The sequence below is a fragment of the Hemitrygon akajei genome, chromosome 14 (assembly GCF_048418815.1).
Source record: "Hemitrygon akajei chromosome 14, sHemAka1.3, whole genome shotgun sequence".
Taxonomy (NCBI): Eukaryota; Metazoa; Chordata; class Chondrichthyes; order Myliobatiformes; family Dasyatidae; genus Hemitrygon; species Hemitrygon akajei.
The window spans coordinates 69596251-69622136 of record NC_133137.1 but is presented as its reverse complement, the minus strand read 5'-3'; the positions used below and the strand labels follow the sequence as shown (position 1 = coordinate 69622136).

General features: G+C 39.9%; 1 protein-coding gene across 1 annotated transcript in view; it reads right to left on the bottom strand.

The window, feature by feature from the left end:
- Nucleotides 1-25886, bottom strand: part of LOC140738673 (cAMP-dependent protein kinase type II-beta regulatory subunit-like) — a 104618-nt gene that overhangs the window by 4019 nt on the left and 74713 nt on the right. The window contains exons 5-10 of the mRNA XM_073066324.1: nt 21876-21982; nt 14687-14840; nt 12764-12865; nt 12321-12395; nt 9177-9242; nt 4042-4174 (exon numbers count right to left, since the gene is read on the bottom strand). Of these exons, the coding sequence (XP_072922425.1) occupies nt 4042-4174; nt 9177-9242; nt 12321-12395; nt 12764-12865; nt 14687-14840; nt 21876-21982 (637 nt within the window). The remainder of the gene's footprint in view (nt 1-4041; nt 4175-9176; nt 9243-12320; nt 12396-12763; nt 12866-14686; nt 14841-21875; nt 21983-25886) is intronic.

The window sequence follows — 25886 nt, the reverse complement described above, 5'->3', positions numbered from 1 at the left end:
CTCTATCTGGCACCAACAATCATTCCACAGTCAAAAATCACTTCAATCATATTTCTTCCCCATTCTGATGAACAGCAATGGAATATCTGCATACTTTTATGCATTGAGTTGCTACCACATGACTGCTGATTAAATATTTGCTTTTACAAGGTGTACCTAATAAAGTGGCCATTGGGTGTACACATGAAAAGGAGCAACCACGAAGTACACTGCAGATGCTGTGGTCAAAGCAACACGTACATCACGCTGGAGGAACTCAGCAGGTCAGGCAGCATCCGTGGAAACGAGCAGTCAACGTTTCGGGCCGAGACCCTTCGTCAGGACTGAAGAAGGGAGGGGGTAGGGGCCCTATAAAGAAGGTGGGGGGGGGAGAGTGGAAGGTGCCAGGTGAAAAACCAATCAGAGGAAAGATCAAGGGGTGGGGGAGGGGAAGCAGGGCGGGGATAGGCAGGAAAGGTGAAGAAGGAGTGTAAGGAAAGCACTATCGATAGTAGAAGACAGAATCATGAGAGAGGTGATAAGCAGCTGTATATGTCCATACATGGCCTCCTCTACTGCCATGATGAGGCCAAACTCAGGTCGGAGGAGTAACACCTCATATACTGTCTGGGTAGTCTCCAGCCCCTTGGTATGAACATCGAATTCTCCAGCTTCCGGTAATTCCCTCCCTCTCCCTACCCCCATCCCAGTTTCACTCTGCCTCCTCCTCCAGCTGCCTATCACCTCTCTCATGATTCTGCCTTCTTCTACTACCCATAGTGCTTTCCCCTTACATTCCTGCTTCACCTTTCCTGCCTATCCCTTCTCTGCTTCCCTCCCCCACCCCTTGATCTTTCCTCTTATTGGTTTTTCACCTGGCACCGACCAGCCTTCTCCTTCCCACCCTCCCCCCACCTTTTTTATAGGGCCCCTGCCCCCTCCCTCTTCAGTCCTGACGAAGGGTCTCAGCCCGAAACGTTGACTGCTCGTTTCCACGGATGCTGCCCGACCTACTGAGTTCCTCCAATGTGTTGTACATGTTGCTGCAAAGAAACAAGTTTCCCCAGGCACCCCAAATTTGCCTGTGCGCTCTCATGGGACAAATAGCTTTCCAGCATATTTTCAAAAGGTTGTTTCAAAGCTAAGGGAGTAATTGAGTGGCCAGCTTTCATTGCAACTCTATCTATCTGACTGTCTACCTGTGATGAAAGATCACAAATCAACAGAATGCACCAGGATTCCAATTTCCAAATGAGCCCAGATGGTTATTTGCCACTGCCGGTATCTCAAATGCACTCTAACTTGATTTTTGAAATCCGCATGTGTATTTTCTAATGAGAGAGAGATGGAGAGAGTATTGTTCAACCTAATGTCAGCATTCAATAAAATTGACTGGAATTCCAAATCAATTACATTTTCTCTACACAATTATTTGTTTTGCTTGATTCCCTTAACTATTGAAAGTTCTTCATGCAAAGCTTTGTCAAACATTGAGCATTCACATTTCTCTGGAATGGAGCATTTCAAATATAGTGGAAAAATAAAATCTTCTCATTCCTAAAGGGCTAAACACAATCCAAGGCTGTGGCCCAAGTCATACATATTTCAGCCATAAGACATCGGAGCAGAATTAGGGCATCTGGCCCATTGTGTCTGCTCTGTCTCTTCATCATGGCTGATCCAATTTGCTCTCAGCCAGTGGGAACTACATAACACCCTGCTTATTAAAATGGGCAAAGATTTCTAACATTTCTTATCATTAGAGGTTTATATGCATTACAACCTATTTGTCTTCAACATCAAGTCTCTTGAATTGTAGGAATTGTCACAGTTAAGAATTGAAATAATTCAGATTGAGATGGTAAAAAAAAAATCAATTTTGAATGGAATAGAATAAATTACAAATCCAAAGTGAAGTAAGTAAACCAGATCCAAAAAATTCAAACACGAGGAAATCTGCAGATGCTGGAAATTCAAGCAACACACACAAAATGCTGGTGGAACACAGCAGGCCAGGCAGCATCTATAGGGAGAAGCGCTGTCGACGTTTCGGGCCAAGACCCTTCGTCAGGACTAACGAAGGGTCTCGGCCCGAAACATTGACAGCGCTTCTTCCTATAGACACTGCCTGGCCTGCTGCGTTCCACCATCATTTAGTGTGTGGTCCAAAAAAATTCAGCTAGTATACTAGCTTTTCCTTCATTATAGTATCCTATATTCAAGTACTTTTAGAAAGCAGTTGCCAAGAACAAAGATTGATTTCCAGTAAAATTCATGTTGGCAGGTCTTGCAAATCCTAAGAGATCCAATTCAGGCAGTACAAGATTAGTAAATTAGCATTAATTTGTTGAAGATTAAAAGCACATCTAATCGATTGTATCCTAGGTAGAAAGATTATAGTTCATCAGAATGCAATGGGACTGCATTTGTCAATATAATGAACAGGAAACATTAATAACACTTTTACTTTTCAGATGTCCTTGATCGGAGCTTTCTTTTTGGCTTTATGGTATTTTACATGGGTGTTAAGAAAACTTTTTATTTTAAATATACAAACCCATTTTACTACATTTTTACATCATCCTATGTCAGTGTGTCACATGCCTAAGTCAGCTATTTTAGTACTGCATCATATTCTCAAAACACCCTTTGCCAGTGTCATTAATTATAGAATAATTTCTTGATTCTTGCAATACCAAAGAATTAACTTGGGCCATCACAGAATGGTACATCATAAAGTTACTGGGAACACTGTCACAAAAGTCAGAATTTGATCATCACTGGCATGAAGTTAGTTAGCGCACCCTTAGTCATATCTGCTTGATTCTACTTCGTAAGGGAAGAAATATTTCATAGATAGATTCGTTGCAACTCCCGGTTCTTAAAATTACAAACCAGATTTGAAATGTAGAAATTTAAAATACTAATTTTGCATTGAAGATATTTACATCCTTACAGCAAAAAAAAAATAAACAGGTTATTTAATACTCTAACTTCAAACCCCAATCCCCCACCCAAATTAATTTTAATTTAATGCTAATTTTAAAGGCATTACTCTTCATAAGCAAGTAGTAATCACATTACACCAACAATGCAAATGAGTTAAAACACATCTTCTGAGCAAATTATTGAGATGAAACTGATTATAATTAAAAGTATTGGATTCAAGCACTATATAAAATTGGATATTAAAGTACATGAAGGTAGTATTATCAGACTGGACAATGAAAATGACAAAGAGCACGGCTTGTTAAAATGACACGCAACCAGCAGCTCCAGAAGGCCATAACAGACAACGTGTAGGTGTTCTGGAAAATGGTTGTCTAGTCTATATTTGGTTTCTCCAATGCAGGAGAATCTACTTTGTGAGCCTAGAATGAAGTAGACCAGGTTGGAAGAGGTGTAACCTCACACCTAAAGGGATTGTTTAGGTCTCTGGGTGGTACCAGGGAGTTCCAAATTCGACCATACTACCCTCTGGGTTCAAAAAGTTACACTTAATTTCTTGATTAGACTTACTAGGTACTATCTAATATTAATGAAGCTTGTAAACTGTCCTGTGATGGAGATAGGGTTAAATAGTTAGGTTGCTGGGCTATGTGGCTTGTTAGGACGCAAGGGTGAGTTCCACACTGTATCGCTAAATAAAATAAATAAAAAATAACGCCTACCCTTTGACAGCCCATTGTAATTTTAAAGACCAATAATGTTGTAGCCACCTATCCTGCTGAGAGTCCCATCCTGGACTGAGTGAGTATGCCACTTTGTATTATCCTTTGAACTGTAAATGCATCTTCTCCAAAGCCTTTACAAGCCTTTACAAGCCTTCTTGTAACATGGAGACTAGAGTTACGCATGATATTTCAACAGTGGTATATCCAATATACTGTATATGGCATAGCATCTGAGGAAACACATCTTGATTATATTTCAGTAAGTTTCAAGCCTGTTACATGCTAACCAAAAATTTACTTACGCCATTGTGAACAGCATCAGAGGTCATCCCACCACAAAAGAAAAACATTTTTAAATGCCTACTAAACCGGAAAAAAAAAACTTTACCTAGACATTTCACGCTTCCCGCAGCAAATGCGGAGGCTGCACGTGGTTGATTTGCTACCAAAGCAAGTTCTCCAAAATACTGTCCCCTTGAACAACGTGCTATTTCCACTGCATCATCTGCCTCAGGTTTAGACTGTATTGAAAGAAAACAAAGAGGAAGTGATTACAAAACAAATACAAATTTGGTACATTAGTAATTATAATCATTGAAACAAAAACAAACAAAAAAAAGCAGTTGGAGCAATATTTAGGCAAGTAAGTACATTCATTAATCAAAGTCACCACACAAATACTTAGAGAAAACTGAAGAAATACAACAGAATTTATGAAAAACTATACATAAACGAAGACTTACAAACAACCAAAGTGCAAAAGATGACAAATTGTGCAAATTAAAAATAAACAAATAATCCTGAGGACATGAATTGTAGAGTGAAAGGGAGTCTGTAGGTTGTGGAATCAGTTGAGTGAAATTATCTTTTGTCGGTTCAGGAGTCTGATGGTTGAAGGGTATTAACTGTTCTTGAACCTAATAGTGTAGGACCCAAGGCTCCTGTATCTCCTGCCCAATGGTAGTAGTGAGATATGAGCACAGTTTGAATAGTGGGGCAGCTGATGATAGATGCTGCTTTCTTGTGGCAGCGCTCCTTGTTAATGTGGTCAGTGGTGGGGAGGGTTTTGCCTGTGATAGTCTAGACTGTTCCACCAATTTCTGCAGACCTTTTCATTCCTAGGCATTGGTGTTTCCATGACAAGCCGTGATGCAACCAGTTAGGATAATCTCCACTGTGCATCTATACAAGTTTGTTGAAGTTTTAGGTGACAGACCAATTCTATGCAAACCACTAGGAAAGTAGAGGTGTTGTGTCTTCTCTGTGATGGCACTTATATTCTGGTCCCAAGACAGATCTTCTGATAGGACAATGCCAAGGAATTTAAAGTTAGGTAACACCCTGTCAAAACAGTACAAGTGAACGATTCCTCAGATGACATCTTTCAGATAGCCAATCTCTTCTATTATTTCACTTTTTCTACACCTTCTGCTTATTCTTTTTCTCTGGATTGTATTTTGGAAACTGTTGGAATCCGTGATGTGCAGTGTGGCGTTTGATCAAATAATGTAGCATTCTGCCATCCCCAGAGAGGTCCGCAATCATGAGCTGCCTCGTGGAGAAGATGGCAATCGACTCCATTTCGAAGATGGAATGCGGTGGAAGTCAGATGCAGTGGAGGCCATGGGTCGATGGCGGTTGGTAGCATTCAGAAGGCTATATGCCATTGGCACGATGGCTGCTCTTCACAGAAGGACTGAGTTCGAGCAGCCGCTCTCCTCAATTTTGATGGGGAGGGGATGTTTTTGAAATTCTAAGGATTATTGGACTATAGTTTATATTGTTCTCTTTGTTTTCTGTGTTTTCTTTCTTGTTGCTGGTTGGCAGTTTTTGATGTTCTAGCCACCCTTTTCCAACTGAGTGATCTGTTAGCTTTTATGCAGGGGAGGGGTTTGGGACTTGATGATCTCACTGCCATTCTTCACGCACAAGATCTCTTAGTTTTTTTGTATGAGGGAGGGATGGGGGTATAGGGTTTCAGGGTGTTCTTTATCCTTTTCATGCGGGGGGGGGGGGTTGATATCTATTTGTTCCAATGACTTCCCATGGTTTTTCAGTACTTCATGAGTATCTGGAGAAGATGAATATCAGTTGTATTGTACATGCTACAATAAAATGGATCTTTATCAAAGTATGCTTAAAAGTTCAAACAACTCAAAGTAAATTTATTATCAAAGTACCTATAAGTTACCAAAATCTTGAGATTCGTTTACTTGCAGACATTCCAAAGAACAATTGAATTTAAGCAAAACTATAGATAACCAAAGACTGACAAACAACCAATCTGCAAATGAAGACACACTGTGCGAAAAAAAGACCGAGAACATCAGTTGTAAAGAGTCTGTAGGTTGCAGAATCAGGTCAGAGCAGCAGTGATTAAAGTCATCCAGGTCAGAACCAGAGCCCGTTGGTTATAGAGTAATGACTGTTCCTGAACCTGTTGGTGTGGTTTCTGCACCTCCTGCCCAATGCTAGCTTTAAGAAGAAGGCATGCCTGTATGGTAGAAATCTTTGATGATGGATGCTGCTTTCTTGTGGCAGCACTCCACGTAAATGTGCTTAATGACAGGGAGTGCTGTGTATTGGCAAGGTACTCTACTCTAAAACTCCGAACTTTCTGAAGGTGGGCCTGGCTTGCATGACACCCAATATTTTCCAATTTCAGAATTCCAGTATCTGCTACGTGTTTAACTGCAAATTTTGTTGAAAATTAACTCAGTTTAAAACGTCACTGCAGAGGATCACCCCAAGATACAACACTGCTGTGCATTCTTAATACAAGCATTAACCAGTTCATTTTTTGTCCAGTAAAATAACAGATCAAAGGGTATCATGACAGCGGTGCAAATAATTTACTTTGAAAACTACTTCATATGCTAATCCTGGAGCATCAACTTTGCCTGCAGTGAAAACCACAGTGCTTTACTCAGAATCTCAAGCCCACCCCTATCTAGTTAAAGATTCGATAGACAATAGGTGCAGAAGTAGACCATTCGGCCCCTTGAGCCTGCACCGCCATTTTGAGATCATGGCTGATCAACTACTATCAATACCCGGTTCCTGCCTTGTCCCCATATCCCTTGATTCCCCTATCCATAAGATACCTATCTAGCTCCTTCTTGAAAGCATCCAGAGAATTGGCCTCCACTACCTTCCGAGGCAGTGTATTCCAGACCCCCACAACTCTCTGGGAGAAGAAGTTCTTCCTTAACTCTGTCCTAAATGACCTACCCCTTATTCTCAAACCATGCCCTCTGGTACTGGACTCTCCCAGCAGCTGGAACATATTTCCTGCCTCTATCTTGTCCAATCCCTTAATAATCTTATATGTTTCAATCAGATCCCCTCTCAATCTCCTTAATTCCAGCGTGTACAAGCCCAGTCTCTCATTAACCTCTCTGCATAAGACAGTCCAGACATCCCAGGAATTAACCTCGTGAATCTACGCTGCACTTCCTCTACAGCCAGGATGTCCTTCCTTAACCCTGGAGACCAAAACTGTACACAATACTCCAGGTGTGGTCTCACCAGGGCTCTGTACAAATGCAAGAGGATTTCCTTGCTCTTGTACTCAATTCCCTTTGTAATAAAGGCCAACATTCCATTAACCTTCTTCACTGCCTGCTGCACTTGCTCATTCACCTTCAGTGACTGATGAACAAGGACTCCTAGATCTCTTTGTATTTCTCCCTTACCTAACTCTACACCGTTCAGATAATAATCTGCCTTCCTGTTCTTACTCCCAAAGTGGATAACCTCACACTTATTCACATTAAACGTCATCTGCCAAGTATCTGCCCACTCACCCAGCCTATCCAAGTCACCCTTAATTCTCCTAACATCCTCATCACATGTCACACTGCCACCCAGCTTAGTATCATCAGCAAATTTGCTGATGTTATTTTCAATGCCTCCATCCAAATCATTGACGTAAATTGTAAACAGCTGTGGTCCCAATACCGAGCCCTGTGGCACCCCACTAGTCACCACCTGCCATTCTGAGAAACACCCATTCACCGCTACCCTTTGCTTTCTATCTGCCAACCAGTTTCCTATCCATGTCAATGTCTTCCCCCCGATGCCCTGAGCTTTGATTTTACCCACCAATCTCCTATGTGGGACCTTATCAAATGCCTTCTGAAAATCGAGGTACACTACATCCACTGGATCTCCCCCGTCTAACTTCCTGGTTACATCCTCGAAAAACCCCAACAGATTAGTCAAGCATGATTTACCCTTGGTAAATCCATGCTGGCTCGGCCCAATCCTAACACTGCTATCTAGATATGCCACTATTTCATTCTTAATAATGGACTCTAGCATCTTCCCCACCACCGATGTCAGGCTGACAGGTCAATAGTTCTCTGTTTTCTCCCTCCCTCCTTACTTAAAAAGTGGGATAACATTAGCCATTCTCCAATCCTCAGGAACTGATCCTGAATCTAAGGAACATTGGAAAATGATTACCAATGCATCCGCAATTTCCAGGGCCACCTCCTTTAGTACCCTAAGATGCAGACCATCTGGACCTGGGGATTTGTCAGCCTTCAGTCCCATCAGTCTTCTCATCACCGTTTCCTTCCTAATGTCAATCTGTTTCATTTCCTCTGTTACCCTATCTATGTCCTTGGCCCATCCATACATCTGGGAGATTGCTTGTGTCTTCCTTAGTGAAAACAGATCTAAAGTACTCATTAAATTCTTCTGCCATTTCTCTGTTTCCCATTACAATTTCACCCAATTCATTCTTCAAGGGCCCAACATTGTTCTTAACTATCTTCTTTCTCTTCACACTCATTTCACACTGAATGTCTTTAGAACATAAAAAGAAAACCCTCCTCTCAATTTTTACAGGCCCGGATTTGGCAAACAAATGGAATTCCATAATTACTGTAGTACAATGCCAATGACCAAAACAAAATTTTCATCTTTGCATAGTTTTTTAATGTTTTATGTGTTCTTCCATTCCTCCTCATTCCATCAGGCCCTTCTCTGTTAAATTATTAGATAAAATAAAATCTTAGATAATTAATCCCAAATCAAAATAAATTCCACAAATATACAACCCTGTATGGGATACAGAAATTCATCTTAACAGATGGAGGCAAATTTAGCTGGCAGTGAATGATTGAGCTTTGTAACACATATCTTCTTTGCCCTTTCTCAGACATGGAATACTGCTTCACTGTGGATATTAAAAATAGCAACTTGCAGAGAACTGGATAGATCAGAGGTATTACAAATGAACAACTGATTGAAGATCAGCAAAGTGATTATATCTTATCTGCATTACACTGTTCTTAATGCATGCAACTTGTGAAAAATAGTCCATATTCTAAAATATGGGCAAGATGTTTCTCTCACCAGCCTCTACAAATCAGCCAAGTCTCCAGGAAAACAAATTGCATTTGTAGGAGCTACAGAACATATTCCTATCTTCAACATATAGCACAGTCAGGCACACACAAGCAAAAAAAATGTAACCATCTAAAAATACAAATGAAGTTAAGTAATTTCATTTACCTTGTGCTTCATAGTAATCCGGACTTCTCCAGATTCTACAATATAAAAGCTATCAGCTTTGTCTCCCTGAAGTATAATAAAAACTCGAGTTAATTTTATTAGCAAATATTCCAAGACATTTACTTTAAAAGAATGTTCAAAACAAGGCAGTACAAGTAAACTGTCCAGAAGAAATGTTCCTATTTGGTAATGATTTTCAGAATATTTTTTTAAAAACTGGATTTAGAGTCACAATTCAAATATGTTTGGCTTACTTCACAGGAAAAGTTTGTTTTATCAAAAATGAAAATAAACTAGGGAAGGGAAGCTTATAACTTTGGGAAATCCCCATTGATGCAGTGGGGATTTAAAAAATGATTTTTGATCGGTAGAAAATAAGGCTATACAGAGCTCGGTGACAAGTAATTTAAAGATCGTAATGGCATCTGCCAAGAGTCAACCAAATTCCTGAATCTCAGATATTTGCTTTTTTTTGGGCTCCAGATTCCAGGGTCTGCAGCTGTTATGTATTTAATATTTCCATAATATTTGAGTAATATTGTAATATATTGTTGATTAAGCATTCTTTGGTGCTTACATAATGCATAGTGGGTTATATCTAAAAGTATCCTAAATGGCATACATCATTTTACTGCCATGTCATAGGTACACGCCTCGCTTGTTTGGGAAGGGACAGACACGGTCGAGCTAAAAACAAACAGGTAGAGAACAGACAAATTCACAGATTCATAAACAGTGAATAGCAGGTGATGATAATCATGTATTTAAAAAATGGCTGGCTCCATCAGAAAGATTAACCCATTTGATTACACAACAGACAACTGGATTTTGTGTACCAACTGGATTGAGCAGTTTTTTGGAGCAATTGAAATAGCCATAACATGAAAACTAACAATTGACAAGCAATAGGGCTTACACAGGAAGTGACTGGCAAATTAATTAAATTGGCATTGGACACTAACTCAGCTGTTTCAGTCATTCCGTAAAATGAGTTTGAATGGCATTTCAAAGATACTGAACTGAAACCTGCAGATATTCAACTGAGAATCTACACTGGAGGAAAAAAAAACTCCCGTGGGATTGACATTTGTAACAGTGAGAGACAACAAACAACAAGCCACGTTGGGCTTGTACGTTGTAAAAACAGGAGGGCCAGCATTGTAGGGGCATGATTGGTTGAGACAACTAGAACTTAATTAGAGATTCATCCACTATTAGCATGTCATATCCCCTTTAATCGAGTCAACTGTAACTAAATCAAGAAAGGTACTGAATGATGCCACAGCTGTCTCCTTGCTGTACACCATGAACCAGTGCCCAACAGAGGGCAACAGATATTGGTGCCAGCCTTTGTGCCTCTGGCTGGAAAGCATTTTGGACCAAGGAAGAACCATGCTGCACAGAGGGATCATGAAGGCGACAAAAACAGTGGTCCGACTACAGCGGCTTTTGTAGGCAACATATCTGAGAAACTTCCTGATATGTTAATCAGGTAGTTACTTGTGAAATCTTGCTTCATTTTAAACCGAAAGAGAGTTCATGGAGCTTTAGGAAAGTTGCAAACATTCAGCTATTGTGACTATAAAGAACCAGCATCTATTCTGCATTCAATAAGGTTATTGCATGAAGTGCAAGTGGGAGACAAAAAGCGGCTTGTAAAAAGACCAAAGCCCAGCTGGAAAGCAAAGTGAAAGGATTCAACGGAGATATGAAAACAGATGATATTTTCATACATTGTGGATGAAGAAACAAAGGGGAGAGATCAGATCATAAAAGAGAACAATAGAAGGATTACTAAAGAGAATACCCCAGTGAACTAAATGCACCTTCCCAAGATCAAGATGCACAAACTAGAGAGAAGAAAAAAGGAAAAGAAAGAGGAGGATGACACAAGTGCCATGGAAAGGATAAATGAGACCCAATTTTAAATGAGTTAACTCCTGCAATCACCACAAAGGAGGCCCCAAAACCTGAGATTGTTTTGTCAGCCACAAGTCTCTCCTACCAGGTAGAGTGATCTCCCTTGTCAGGAAAGACAAAGACCAAGAAAGCCTCCTTCCTCACCAATAAATCCTTAGGTCTGAATGGGACAATTTAAAATTTACTATGCTGTGGATGTCTATATAGTAGTTGTATATGCAGTATACTGTATATATATGTATATAATTTGAGATGCCTTCTATATTGATATGGAGTTCACAGCTAAGCAGAGAGGAGTGTCATGTATTTAATAATTCAGTAATATTTGTATAATATTGTAAATATTTTTGACAAAGCATTCTTTGTTGTTTACATAATGTATTGCAGGGGTACGTAAATGGCATAGGTGATTACACTGCCACATCATACTTATGCACCTCATTTCAAGTACAAATGAGGGTAGATTCACATTTCCAACTCCCTTGCTTTCCTTTTATTAGTTTTTATGTTTTGGAGTTACAAAACATAACAGCAGCCTCTGACGTCTCCAACTTCACTATCTGGTAAACTGTGATGAAGGTTAACTACCCATATACTCCTTCAGTTTCAACATTATGATAAAGAGAAGGTCATTGGTGAAAAAAAAAGAGGATTTTTAAACTTTACTTATTGAGATGCAGTGCTGTGTAGGCCCTTTCCACACTTTGAGCTGTGCCACCCAGCAATCCCCCGATTTATTCCTAGCCTAATTATGGGATAATTGACCATGACCAACTAGTATACTAACTTGTATTCTTTGGACTGTGGGAGAAACCGGAGCTCCCAAAGGCAACCCACACAGTCACGGAGTGAATGTACTAACTCCTTACAGGCAGCGGCAGGTATCAAACCTGGTCAGCTGAACTGCAAAGCATTGTGCTAACCACTATGCTACTGTGCCAACTGTACACATAGGCTCAAACATCTGTGTTCTATTCCTACCTTAGAAGTGCAACATTAGATTCTCATTCTCACTTGCAATATGTACCATTCATAAATGCCACAAAAATTTCATTCCTAGTTTAAACTGCTTTACCCACTCAAAACTAAATACTATAAAGCAAATATCAGCATTAAGATTAGTGTTAACATAAAAATAATTCTGCTAATGGTGCAAGATCTTTTTTACTCATTATTGACAGTTTAAGAATCAAGCAGATGGAATAAGGAATAAGGATTCATCACCTGAGCAATTATGCGTTCTCCATCGTTGTACGTTTTGGTTCCAAATACATCAACTACTTTCAACCTTTCCCCCAACTTGAAAAAGCAAAATGTCATTATTCCAAAAATGCATATAAATCCAAGTTCTTCACAAAAGTACAAGCAAGATTGACTTTTCTGCAGTCACAATTTCTCAATAAGTTTCTAATCAGTAGTACCTTATGAGCAAATGGATAGGTTTTTAACATTTTTACTGCTTGATCAGCTCTCTGTACTATCCACAAAAACACATAATAGACAGCACATGTAAACCGATGGTGCTTTCAGAACTAATAATTTGTACACAACTATGGGACATGTACACTAACAATTTTAAACAACGGAAGAAAACACTTAACAGGTTCATTATAGTTATTTACATGACTAATTGGTATGTGGAATCAGTAAATACTTTGGCACCATACTTCTAATGACTTTAGAAGTGGCAATGATTTGACAAATTCTTCATATAATTTCCGTTTCTTGGCATTGTTCTTCAAAATAATTCTACGAAATGTGGTCCTGTCCTAGAAAAAAAAATGGCCAATTGTCAATTCATCTAATCTCACGTTTAACTTTGTTCCAGTTTCAGATATATTCATTTGTAACTTGCACTTCTGTAACATTGAAATAATTTTAACAGAGAGTAAAATATCAGATTAACAACATGGTTGTAAAAATAGTTGAGTAGAACTACCTTTTCTCTGTTCAACTGTTTTTTCCCCAAAATCAATGTCAAAGTCAACCATATGGTTGTGCACAAGAGGAAAAGGGTTAACCTACACCCATAACCAGTGAAACAATCTTTATTGATTGATGTAGTTTATCATAGAAGCTAGTCCCTTGACTCCAGAAGTTACAGGATATATCTGGGCTCTCCAGTGTCCAGAGTAAAGCGATCAGATGCACCTACACTACAGGCAGCCAGTGGTTCATGATGGAACTGATGCTTAGCTGTCAATGCAATCCTGTCCATTATCTGAATTGCTTTTCATCTGTTTTTCAATGTTCAATTACTTTCATTTCACCTTCCCGAATTTCCCTTCTAAGCCCTGATTCTTTGATGAGAAAATGCTCATTTCCTTTAAAAGTTCAATTTTCTTGCTCGCAAATTTGCAAGCAAACTTGTGGGGACAGGACAAGGTGGTGCAAAATAATTAATGCTGAGGAAGACTGAAAACAAAGGATACAGATGAACAGACAGAATGGGCAAATGATTAACAGGTGTAGTTTAAAATCACATGAGAAAGGAACAAAAGGATCACTGAAATATTGTGCCACAGATATGGAAAGTTATGTAAAAAATGCAAAGTGAGTAGCAACATACATTTCTGGAGGGAAAATTAGGACGTAATGCTAAAATTTTGGATGACTGGGTGGAGATGAGCCTCTACCAAAGGTGGAAGGTGCTCCTTCTCTCCACTAGCTTGTGGGTCACCCTTGGGCAAGTTGTAGCACCTGCTTAGCCCCCTGATCAGGGTCATGTGTAGCCATGAGAGCCGGTGCTGGATGGTCATATGAGCATCTGGTGCATATCACAAGTCCTGGTTAAGCTACCACTGACACCAGACAGTCTCGGCTGTGGTCACCCATCTTGCCCAGAAGGCAATGGCAAACCACTTCTGTAGACAAATATGCCTAGAACAATCGTGATCATGGAAAGACTACGATCGTCCGCATCATACAACATGCCACAGAATGAACACATGAAAGCTAAAACTGTACCAAACCTTATGTACTTAAAGAACTATGTGCAGTTCTAAACCCCCCCCCCCAAGTATTTTTTTTAAAAAACATATCGAGGTAATGAAGAAAGTGCTGAGAAGATCAACTGGAATGATACCAGAAATGAAAGTTTACACACCAAGTGACATAATGGCTGAGCCAGTAGAGGCTGTGGCACAGCAGCAGGGGCTTGGGTACAAAACCAACCTCTGAAACTGTCTGCGTAGGATTTACAAGTTCTCCCCATGACTGCACATTGTTTATCCAGGTGCTCATTTCCTTCCACGTCCCAGTAGTTAATTGGCCACTGTAAGATCTCTTTTAGTGTAGAATTAGGGGTGGGGTGGAGAATATGTTACAGGAGGGATTGACGGGGGGGGGGGGGACATTAGATCTGATGGACTAAATGCCCTTGCACATCATAAAGAAATATCGAAATTACTAGAAAACATGCAAGTAGCAATGCATCTCTGGTTTGCTGATTCAGGTTCTTAAGTGGTGCTTTATCCTTTTTGACCATTAGTTCAATGACCAGTTCTATGTCAAAATAAAGCAAAGGATTTCCCATTTTAACTGTTTTCTTGGGCTGCACAAACAAATTTTTACAAATTCTGAACACTTACCAAGCCCCATAGTGCTCCACTGGAGGTAGCAATAATGGTTGCCGCTCTGGGTGTATTATACATTAATGCTAGCTCACCGAAGCTACCATGGTTCTCATAGGTCCCAACACACTTTTGCATGCCATCCACACTTACAAATATATCATATTTTCCCCTGTAAAATATAAAGTTAGATTAATCTGTACTTAAGTATCACCATAATTAAAGAGCAAATAGCCCTACAACATTTGCACCAACACAGTGTTTTTGAATCCTGCCTCCATTTCAGGCAAGTCAACATCACCAACCACACATGATCTTCCACAATGCACAAAATGCTGCAGAAACTCAGCAGGGGTCAGGCAGCAGCTATGGAGGATATCCTTCCAGTCCTGATGAAGGGTGTGAAGAAGGAATTTGAAGGGTCCCTTTCGGAACAGCAGGATATGACCAGTGGGGTACCGCAAGGTTCGGTGCTGGGACCGCAGCTGTTTACAATATACATTAATGATTTAGATGAAGGGGTTAAAAGTAACATTAGCAAATTTGCCAATGACACAAAGCTGGGTGGCAGTGTGAAATGTCAGGAGGATGTTATGAGAATACAGGGTGACTTGGACAGGCTAGGTGAGTGGGCGAATGTACGGCAGATACAGTTTAATGTGGATAAATGTGAGGTTATCCACTTTGGTGGCAAGAACAGGAAGGCAGATTACTATCTAAATGGAGTCAAGTTAGGAAAAGGGGAAGTACAATGAGATCTAGGTGTTCTTGTACATCAGTCAATGAAAGCAAGCATGCAGGTACAGCAGGCAGTGAAGAAAGCTAATGGCATGCTGGCCTTTATAACAAGAGGAATTGAGTATAGGAGTAAAGAGGTCCTTCTGCAGCTGTACAGGGCCCTGGTGAGACCCCACCTGGAGTATTGTGTGCAGCTTTGGTCTCCAAATTTGAGGAAGGATATTCTTGCTATTGAGGGAGTGCAGCGTAGGTTCACAAGGTTAATTCCCGGAATGGAGGGACTGTCATATGTTGAAAGATTGGAGCGACTGGGCTTATATACATTGGAATTTAGAAGGATGAGAGGGGATCTGATTGAAACATATAAGATTATTAAGGGATTGGACACGCTGGAGGCAGGAAGCATGTTCCCGCTGATGGGAGAGTACAGAACTAGAGGCCACAGTTTAAGAATAAGGGGTAGGCCATTTAGAAGAGAGATGCGGGAAAAACTTTTTCACCCAGAGTGTGGTGGATATGTGGAATGCTCTGCCCCAGAAGGCAGTGGAGGTCAATTCTCTGGATGCTTTCAAGAGAGAGTTAGATAGAGCTCTTATAGATAGCGGGGTCAAGGGATATGGGGAGAGGGCAGGAACAGGGTACTGATTGTGTATGATCAGCCATGATCACAGTGAATGGCGGTGCTGGCTAGAAGGGCTGAATGGCCTACCCCTGCATCTACTGTCTATTGTCTTGATCCAAATCTTAACTGTTTATATTCCTCCATGGATACTGCCTGACCCACAAGGTTTGTCCAGGATTTTAAGTGTTGCGCCAGATTTCCAGCATCTGCAGTCTCTTGTGTTTCCACTTTGGGAGATTCAGAGGTCAATGCATCAACAGGTATGACAACAAAACCAGACACAACTGGGTCAGTGAAGTTTTAATTAATGAAAGCCACACCAACTAATAAAAGTATGATTTTCTCACAGTTGCACGAAAACTTTAGGCAGAAACATTCATGCTGTTAGTTTTCCAGATGGTCTTAGTTACAGCTATATTAATCTGAAGCCTGTTCACAGAATACTATAGACTACAATAAAGCTGCAATTTCCCCCAGTATAATTTTCTGGGTCATGTTCCAATAATGTCTGTTTATTTTTTCAAGACGGATAGGAGGAATATATATAGATATCAAAATACGTAAATGGCAATCTAACTCTTGTTTGCTGATTTAGGTTCGAGTGGTGCTTTATTCTTATTATATATATCAGTTGACATCGTGGCACAATCTGTAGACAGACAGACACACAGTACGGTGCAAACATCTTAGGCACATAAAAAGACTACAAAATGAATACACTAAAAACATGAAAAGTTTCTAAATAGCAAAAAATTATAAAGAACAGTTAACAATAAAAAAAACTAAATCAAATCAATATTTGGTGTGACCACCCTTTGCCTTTAAAACTTCATCAAAACTTCATCTAGTGCAACAGTGTTATGCAGTTTTATAAGCACACCGGCTAGGCAAGCGACTTGGAGAATTTGCCACAGTTTTGCTGCAGACGTTAGCTGCTTCGCTTGCTTCAGTCTCTCCAGGTAATCCCAGACGGCCTCAGTGATGTTGAGATCAGGGCACTTAGGAGACCATTCCATCTAAAAACCACAGCAGAAAATTCTAGGGTGTCTTAGAATATTGGTCTTAGGCACCCTAGAATTCTCTTATAGATCTCTAGAGATTCTACATTTTTAAAAATTTATGCATGTATTCCTATTGGCACAAATCAGAGTTTAGAACTAATATCTGAATCAATTACCGGTAGTTATGTACTTAATACAAGAATCAGGGCTTAAATTGCTGAAAAGTAAAACAAATCAGATTCAAAAATAATTAGAATTACCCTAAATACCATAAGACAGGGGTTCTCAACCATGGGTCCCTACCATTAACCGAGGGGTCTATGAACCCCAGGGTGGGAACCCCTGCCACAAGATAAAACTTTGGTGTTCGACCTCTCAACTGCCTCCTGTCCATATTAGCAATTTTAACGTTTAAATTGATTACGACTCAATTGTTTTAGAAATGCAGATTATTCTATTATACCCTAATTCCTTGATTGGCACAACCTTATACCCCTTGTTGATTAGCTCTTCAAAAGATTTACAAGTTGCCTATATCAGCACAGTTGATGAGAAAATTAAAATATTTTAATAGTGTCTGACAAAATCTCCAAGTAAACCCTTGCAAATAGATACACTGATTAACCAAAGGATACATATTTAACTGATCTTCTGAAGACATTAAACCAGAAAAATTATGCCAGAGCTTTATAAGGCATTGCTCAAAGTGCACTTGGAGTATTGTAAGCAGTCTTATCTGAGAAAAAATATGCTGCCATTGGAGAGGCTGGAGGTTGTTCACGTTAATAACTTTGGGAATGAAAGGGTCAACACACAAGGAACGTTTGATGGTTCTGAGCCTGTACTTGCTGGAGTTTATAAGAATGGTGGGGGGGGGGGGGGGAATCTCATTGCAACCTATCAAATATTGAAAGGCCTAGACAGAGTGGATGTGGAGAGAATGGTTCCTATAATGGGTTAGTCTCGGAACAGAGGGCATGCCCGCTGAATAGAGGCACTACTCTTTAGAACAAAGATGAAGAGGAATTTCTTTAGCCCGAGAGCGGTGAATCTGTGGAATTCATTCCAACAGACAGCTGTGGAGGCCTAATAATTCAATCAATTTAAAGCAGAGATTGCTGGGTTCTTGATTAATAAGGGTGTCAAAGGTTACAGAGAGAAGGCAGGAGAACGGGGTTGAGAAGCATAATAAATCTGCCATGATGGAATAATGGAGTGGACTCAATGGGCCAAATGGCCTCAATCTGCTCCTATGTCTTATGGTGCAAGACAGATATGAAACTGAAAATAAATTTATTTCACATGATAAGAGGTTACATTGCATCTTTGATCATATCAAACTGGAATATCTCATTGAAACAGATCATTAATGGCAGATATCTGTTAACAAACATTGTTAAAAATCTAACAGAGCTAAAAATATTATGTATATTGTTGCATATTGTATTTCAAGGAAATCAGAGTTGGTGTTACCCATTAATGTTGTTCAACTTCCCCAAACGCTTTCTGACATGGTCAACCAATATGAAGCAAAAGTGCCAGAGTGCTAGCATTATCCAATATTGCATGAACAAATAAACCGCTATGTGTGCACATTTACTGACAGGCAAATTTCTACCCCAGACTCCCTTTTCTATACCTTGCAGTCAAGGAAAATAGATTCCTAATATCCATTCTCAAAAATGCTTTAAATGTGAATCAAAAACATAATTACCTTTCCACAACGCCCTTCAGAATTTCAGGGTATCTCAATGCAGTATCATCTTTAATGCCATAATACATACATTCCACAGCGAGCTCTCATGGACATTCACATTATCTTATCTAACAATGTTGATTTTGAGATAAAAACTCCTGCTCTTTTCCAAAATAATGACCCAAGGATCCTTTATAATCCACTTGTTTTAGTGCTTTACTATTTGATACAATATTGGTACCACCAATAAAATACCTCCCTAGTACAGTAAATCTCAGATAATCCTCTCATCAACTATTTGGAAATCCCGGTTATTCAGCATCTGGCTCATCTGCCGGTGTTCAGCATTCCCTTTCAATTCAGCTAGTTTATCCAAAAAAAATTTATAATACTATGTACCATCTGAAATGAACTGAACTAAAAGCATGTTGGGGAAAAAAATCCACACATGTAGAAAATCTGTCATAGCATAAAGGTTTCAAGCATGCCAGATTTTCAGGGTCTTATTGTGTTGCCACTAGCCTGCATTCTTGAACTCAGTTTTGGACAGGCAAAACACCAGTTGAGTGAGATATAAACAGAAACATTATAAGATCTTCTCAAGACAAAGGGTAGTCCTTGAATACACGATTGATAGGCTGCATTACAGATTGGTAGGGGAACACCGATGCCTTTGAATGAAAAACCCTACAAAACATGGTGGATTTGGCCCAGTGCATCAGGGGTTAACCCCTCCTGTCCATTGGGCACTATGGTGAACTAGATATACCTGTCTGACTGCTCCTGTGGCTCCTCCCACAGACCCTGCTGACTGCTCCTGTGGCTCCTCCCACAGACCCCTGTCTGACTGCTCCTGTGGCTCCTCCCACAGACCCCTGTATAAAGGCGACTGTGGGCTGCTGCTCTCCCTCATTTTCCCCAGGATGTAGTGTTGTTTATTCTTCCAGTCAATAAAAGCCGATATCTCGCTTCCTAAGTCTCAGTGTGAGTTATTGATGGTGCATCAGGCACATCTACATGAAATGCTGGCACAGAAAGGCAGCACCATCAAAAATCCTCATCACACAAGCCAGGCTCTTTTCTCACTGCTACCATCAGGAAAAAAGGTACAAGAGCCTCAGGTCTCGGAGCACCAGGTTCAAGAACAGTTACTAACCCTCAGCCATCAGGCTCTTGAACAAATCACTCATCTATTGAGATGTTCCCACCACCAATGATCTCATTTTAACGACTCTTTATCTTGTTATTTCATGCTTGTTATTTATTGCTATTTATTTATATTTGCATTTACACAGTTTGTTGTCTTCCATGCTCTTGCTCTTTCATTGATTCTGTTCACAGTTACTGTTCTATAGATTTGCTGAGTATGCCCGGGGGGGGGGGGGGGGAATGGGGGGAAAGAATCTCAGGGTTGTATGTGGTGACATGCATGTACTCTGATAATAAAAGTTACTTTAAACTTTTGAACTTTGAACATTCCACAGTAAATCAGTGTACACTGCAAGCAGATGGCATCCTGACAGTTTAGATCCCAGATATAAAATGTTATGTTAAAAGATAAAAAAGGTGATGGAAGGGCACAATTAACATTAACAGAATACATAATATATCCTGTGTAACACTGTTGTATATTATAATGTACATAAAACACATGTACAGACCCTTCAGCCGACTTTATAACCTACTTTAAGAACAACCTAACCCTCCTCTCCTACCTTGCTCTCCATTTTTCTATCATCTATGTGACACACACACACACACACACACACACACACACACACACACACACACACACACACACACACACACACACACACACACACACACACACACACACACACACACACACACACACACACACACACACACACACACACACACACACGGAAGGCAGAGTGTAGGGACCGGAGGCGAGGTGAGGTTTCGGCCAATTTCCCTCGCTCTCCTGCTATGTTCTGTTCTCTCTCCACAGCGCTGAGGCTGTGAGATTGCCCCAGCTGCAGTGCTTCATGTCTGTGAGCTTTGCAGCGATTTGCCCCGCTATATGGTGAACTGAGACCAAGGCTCTGAGCCTACTCTGGGCTGCTCCAGAGATTCAGATCGAAGGACACAATTTGGTTCGGAGTGCCATTGCTTGCTCTTGTTGTTTGCATCATTGTGTTTTTTCTTTCTCTGCTCATTGGGTGTGGGTCTTTCTTTTTAAATTGGGCTCCTTCGAGTTTCTAGCTTTGTGGCTGCCTATAAGCAGACAAATCTCAAGGTTGTACAATTTATACCTATTTTGATAATAGATGTACTTTGAATCTTTGAAGACTGTTAGAGGAAAATAAAAGACAGGATGCAAGAATTGCTGAATGAACTCAGGCAAACTTGTAGCTTAAATATTCCTGGTGTTTGTAATCCTGCCATTAATTTTTCATAAATTCATCACAAAATCACATTGCTACAAGGACTAACAAGCTCTGGATATAAAAAAGTAGATTCTGCTCATTTAATTAGGGCAGCACAGTAGCGTAGTGGTTAGCACAATGGTTTACGGTACAGGTGACTAGGGTTCCATTCCCACTGCTGCCTGCAAGAAGTTTATATGTTCTCCCTATGACCACGTAGGTTTCCTCCAGGTGCTCTGGTTTCCTCCCACGGTGTAAAGATGTACTGGTTGGCAGGTTAATTGGTCATTGTATATTGTCCTGTGGTTAGACTAGGGGTAAATCGGGGGTTACTGGGCGTCGGGGCTCAAAAGTCTGGAAGGGCCTATTCCATGCTTTATCTCAATAATTAAACAAACAAATATTTGCAGGTAAAATCATCTTGGCTGCAATTGTGCCCGACCTCACCTGAGTATTTTCCTTCTTGCACCTTCATAATAAGTTCAAGAGAATTCATTGAATTCAATAAACTGAATGAGTGCCAATTATCAATTCATGCCATTAGATGCTGGAGAGAAAAGTTAAGGGCAAGAATGGTGGTGACCAATGGGTCTGATCTCAGGAAAACCTCTACTGTAGAAATGCAGGCAAATGAAACAACCTCCCAAATGACAGCTTCACCTTGCTAAAGGAAAATCATAAACTCTTTGTTCTCATCAATCTCAATGAAATATTTTATTTTTACAAACTACATTCAGAATATAATAAAATTAGAAACTACCTTTCAATTACATAGAAGTTATCACCATCATCTCCTTGATCAATCACGTGTTCCCCCACTTCAACAAATCTTTCAAACATGGCATCCAATAGCTGAAACATTTGTTCCTGAAGAAATAAAGGTTATAATAAGCTTCAACAATGGACAATAAGTGGTAATAGCAGCCCATTTTTGCAAATAACCTCGCAAATAAAATATACATTTTAGTTTTTCTTTTAATACTTCCGCTGTCCATCAGAAACATTTATCAGTATGCAGGACCCTCAGTATTATCAAGGATCCCACCCATCCATCCAGCATTCTCTTTGACTTTCTACCATCAGGCAGGAGACTACGATGCATAAAAGCAAAAATGGTCAGGATAGATCCAGATTCTTCCCTCAGGTCATTAGGCTTCTTTTAAACTCCCTACCATACCGCATTCAAAGTGTCATTGGTTAATCTGTTCTGTACCTTACAATATTTAACTTATGCACTTTAGTTTGCTTATTTACATGTAATTAATCTGTAGGATTTTTTCCTTACTTTCATAAGTTATTGCGTATTATATGTAATATGCATACACCCTGATTTAGAGAACTGTAATCTTGTTTGACAGTATACATGTATAATTAAGTGACAATAAACTTTACTTGACTTGAAAGCATACAGTAGATGGAAGTTCCTGTTAGATTCTAGAACAGTTTCTGTAACATCACAATTGCGATACAAATTTGATATTGAAAAGCTATTATGTAGAATCTGACCCACTGTGCACCCTCTCCTAGAGTTCCAATATACAGAGTAACTACAAATCTTTCCACCCTACCTAAACCCTAAACTAATTCCTATTGAATAACATGCCAATGATCACCGTGAAGTCTCAGGCTTGGACTAAGAGCAAACAAGTGAATGAACAAAAGCAAAACAGAACCTTGGCTCCAAATTCTAGAAAGAAGCAAATACCCGTTGTGAAGGGGTGGGCAATGGGAGATAGAAGCTCGATTATCCAAGTAACGGTTCAGTCATTGCTCATTCTGCAATGTGGATAGCAACGCATATGGAAACAAATATGTGCTAACAGCTTGTAGAAGCTTGTACCTGCCAAGCTCGCCATAACGCTGCTTTTGCAGTGGACAAAACCATCAGCACGAAGAGAGAGATAACAGAAAGAGCTTTGTGTCTTCTTGGTGAACAAAGCAACAAAAATTCTAACCAGGAAATGAACATTCAGTTACATCAGATCCAATCAAGTACTTCTTGGGTTCAGCAAATTTGAATACTATCTAACAGCTCAATGGTAAGCTCCCAGATAATAATTGAGCCATGTTAATTGAAGTGTAACTGTTGCCAAAGCAAAGACAATAATTCTCCCACTCTTTGTAACAACAACTTAATCATTAACAATCTACCAAAGAGCTATTTGAAACAGTGGTTTACATCTGTTCTAAGAGAATACAACACAGAGGGTGTTGTACATCTTTAATACTGTTTCTAGGTTTTACTTGGATTGACTTTGGAATGGACATCATCTTCAGAGCATTATATGTCTAAGCAGAATTAATATACTTACCCAGTTAAAGCTGGCAGCCACAGATAAATACAAATGAGTATAATAGAAAATTCTGCTGCATTTCCCATTTCTTTTCCTTGCCATTTGCAGCATTCCTTACCATTGCACTCCCCATAAAATTACATTAATATCTACCTGGACAGTAATGATGATGAACAAACAATCACACTATTTCATATTACTGATTTTTATTCAGCCAAGTGACAATGGTACTTAAGTAATTTTTCATTTAGTGAAAATTACTGGCTTTGGTTGAAATTTCATTTTGAGATCCAGGCAATGTTACAGGGAGTTAATGCTGTTTTGATTTCCGAGTATCGCTTCATATTATCCAAAACAGTAATCATAGGTGCACTTTCTAGCAACGGTGTGTACAGGTGGAAACCAGAACAATAAATAGTCAAACAACAGAACAATTTTTGCTTCTGAAACAATTAAAGGGCGCAAATTAATCATAAAACAGTAAAGAGTGTTGCTGCCCAACTGTGAAAGCCATAGCCATCCAATTAGGATACTAGTGACCATCTTACTGCTCCATGACCACATAATCCTATTTTATTCTCCACACACGCAATCCAATGGGAATATTTAAATAGACCAAAAAAGAATTGCAAACACCTACACCTCCACTACCCTCATCAAGATGGTACCGCGCACGGCAGCTGTGTTGCGAGCTCCGTTCCAACTTTACAGTATACTTTTGATTTCTGCAATATCCTTCGCATTTCCTGTTCAAGTAGCTGATAGTCACATCAGATGTTATACAGGTGCCCCGTTTTTCGAATGCTCGCTTTACGACACCTCGGTGTTACGAAAGACCTACATTAGTTATCTGTTTTCGCTAACAGAAGGTGTTTTCACTGTTACGAAAAAAGCGTGCCCCGAGCAGTCAAACTCCTCCCCCGGAACTGCATTCTAGCCGGCATTGCTTAAACACGTGTCTGTGAGCATCTGTGCTTTATCTCGATTTATTTTGTGCATCTGTTAGCAAAATGAGTTCTAAGGTATCGGAAAAGCCCAAAAGAGCTCGTAAGGGTGTTACACTTAGTGTAAAACTAGACATAATTAAGTGTTTCAATCTTGGTGAATGAAGTAAGAACATTGTCTGCACGCTGAACTTGCTTGCGTCCACCATTTGCACTATTTACACGCAGAGAGAAAGAATCTTGAAAGCTGCCGATGTTACTGTTGGTTCTGCTCGTAGCAAAGTGGTCTCTTTTAGTCAGCATCCAATAATGGATAAAATGTAAAGTCTATTGCTTGAGTGGATTGATGGGTGTATGAAGCCTGGTGTTTCGTTAACTTATCTTGTACCTAAGGAGAAATCAGTCAGTCTTTTTAATAAGCTGAAACAGAAAGCACTGGACAATGGTAATGAAAGTGTTGCAAAAGTGGAATTTAAAGGTAGTCATGGGTGGTTTGATAGGTTTCTGATGTGAGGGCAGCTTCGCAGCTTAAAGTTTACTGGAGAGAGTGCTTCAGCTGATACTGAAACTGCCGAAAAGTTCCCAGCAGAACTGAAGAAAATAATTACAGAAGGTGGTTATTCGTATAAGCGTTTAACTGTGACGAAACTGCAATTTATTGGAAAAAATTGCTGAGAAAGATATTTATCTCAATAGAAGAAAAGCAGGCTAAGGGGCACAAGGCATCGAAGGACAGGTTTACCCTAATGCCTATTATTAACGCCACTGGTGATGCTGTCCTTAAGCCTCTACTAGTGTACCGTTCAGAAAATCCGAGGGCACTTAAAGAAGACACTTCCCGTTGTGTTCTGTTCACATCCAAGTAGTTGGAATACCCAAGTGCTTTTTTCTGAGTACATGAGTGGATACGTTAGTCCTTTTGTTGAAAAATACTGTACAGAAATTAACCTCGATGGTAACTGTCTTGTGATTGTTGATAATTGTGCTGCTCATCCACCTGGCATTACCCAGTATGGCGGTAACATTCACGGTTTTACCTCCGAATACGACATCGTTGCTGCAGCCGTGTGACCAAGGCCTAATAACCACAACTAAGGCTTACTATACACAAAATGTGATGCGTTTTATTTTAAGTGCCATTGACAGAGAGGAACTCCAAAGCATCTTTGCGAGAGATCTGGAAAGAGTACAATATAAAACTGGCAATCACCAACATTGGAAATGCTCTCAATAGGCTAACAGTCTCAAAGAGAAATGGCGTTTGGAGGAAACTGTGTCTCAAAGCAGGGAATGATTTTAAAGGCTTTGAACCATCAACAATAAATACGGCAATAGTGAGTTTGGCTAAAGAGGCTGGGTTTGTGGAAGTTGACAAAGATGATGTTGAAGAGGTTTTGGCATCCCATGACCAAGAACTGACAGATGAAGAGCTGATGAAGAGGAAAGGATAACAATCAAAACCAAACGCAGTAGCGAACGGCCCAAAAGTGGAGTCATCCAGGAAATGAACGTGAAGCAATTGCGTGAAGTTTT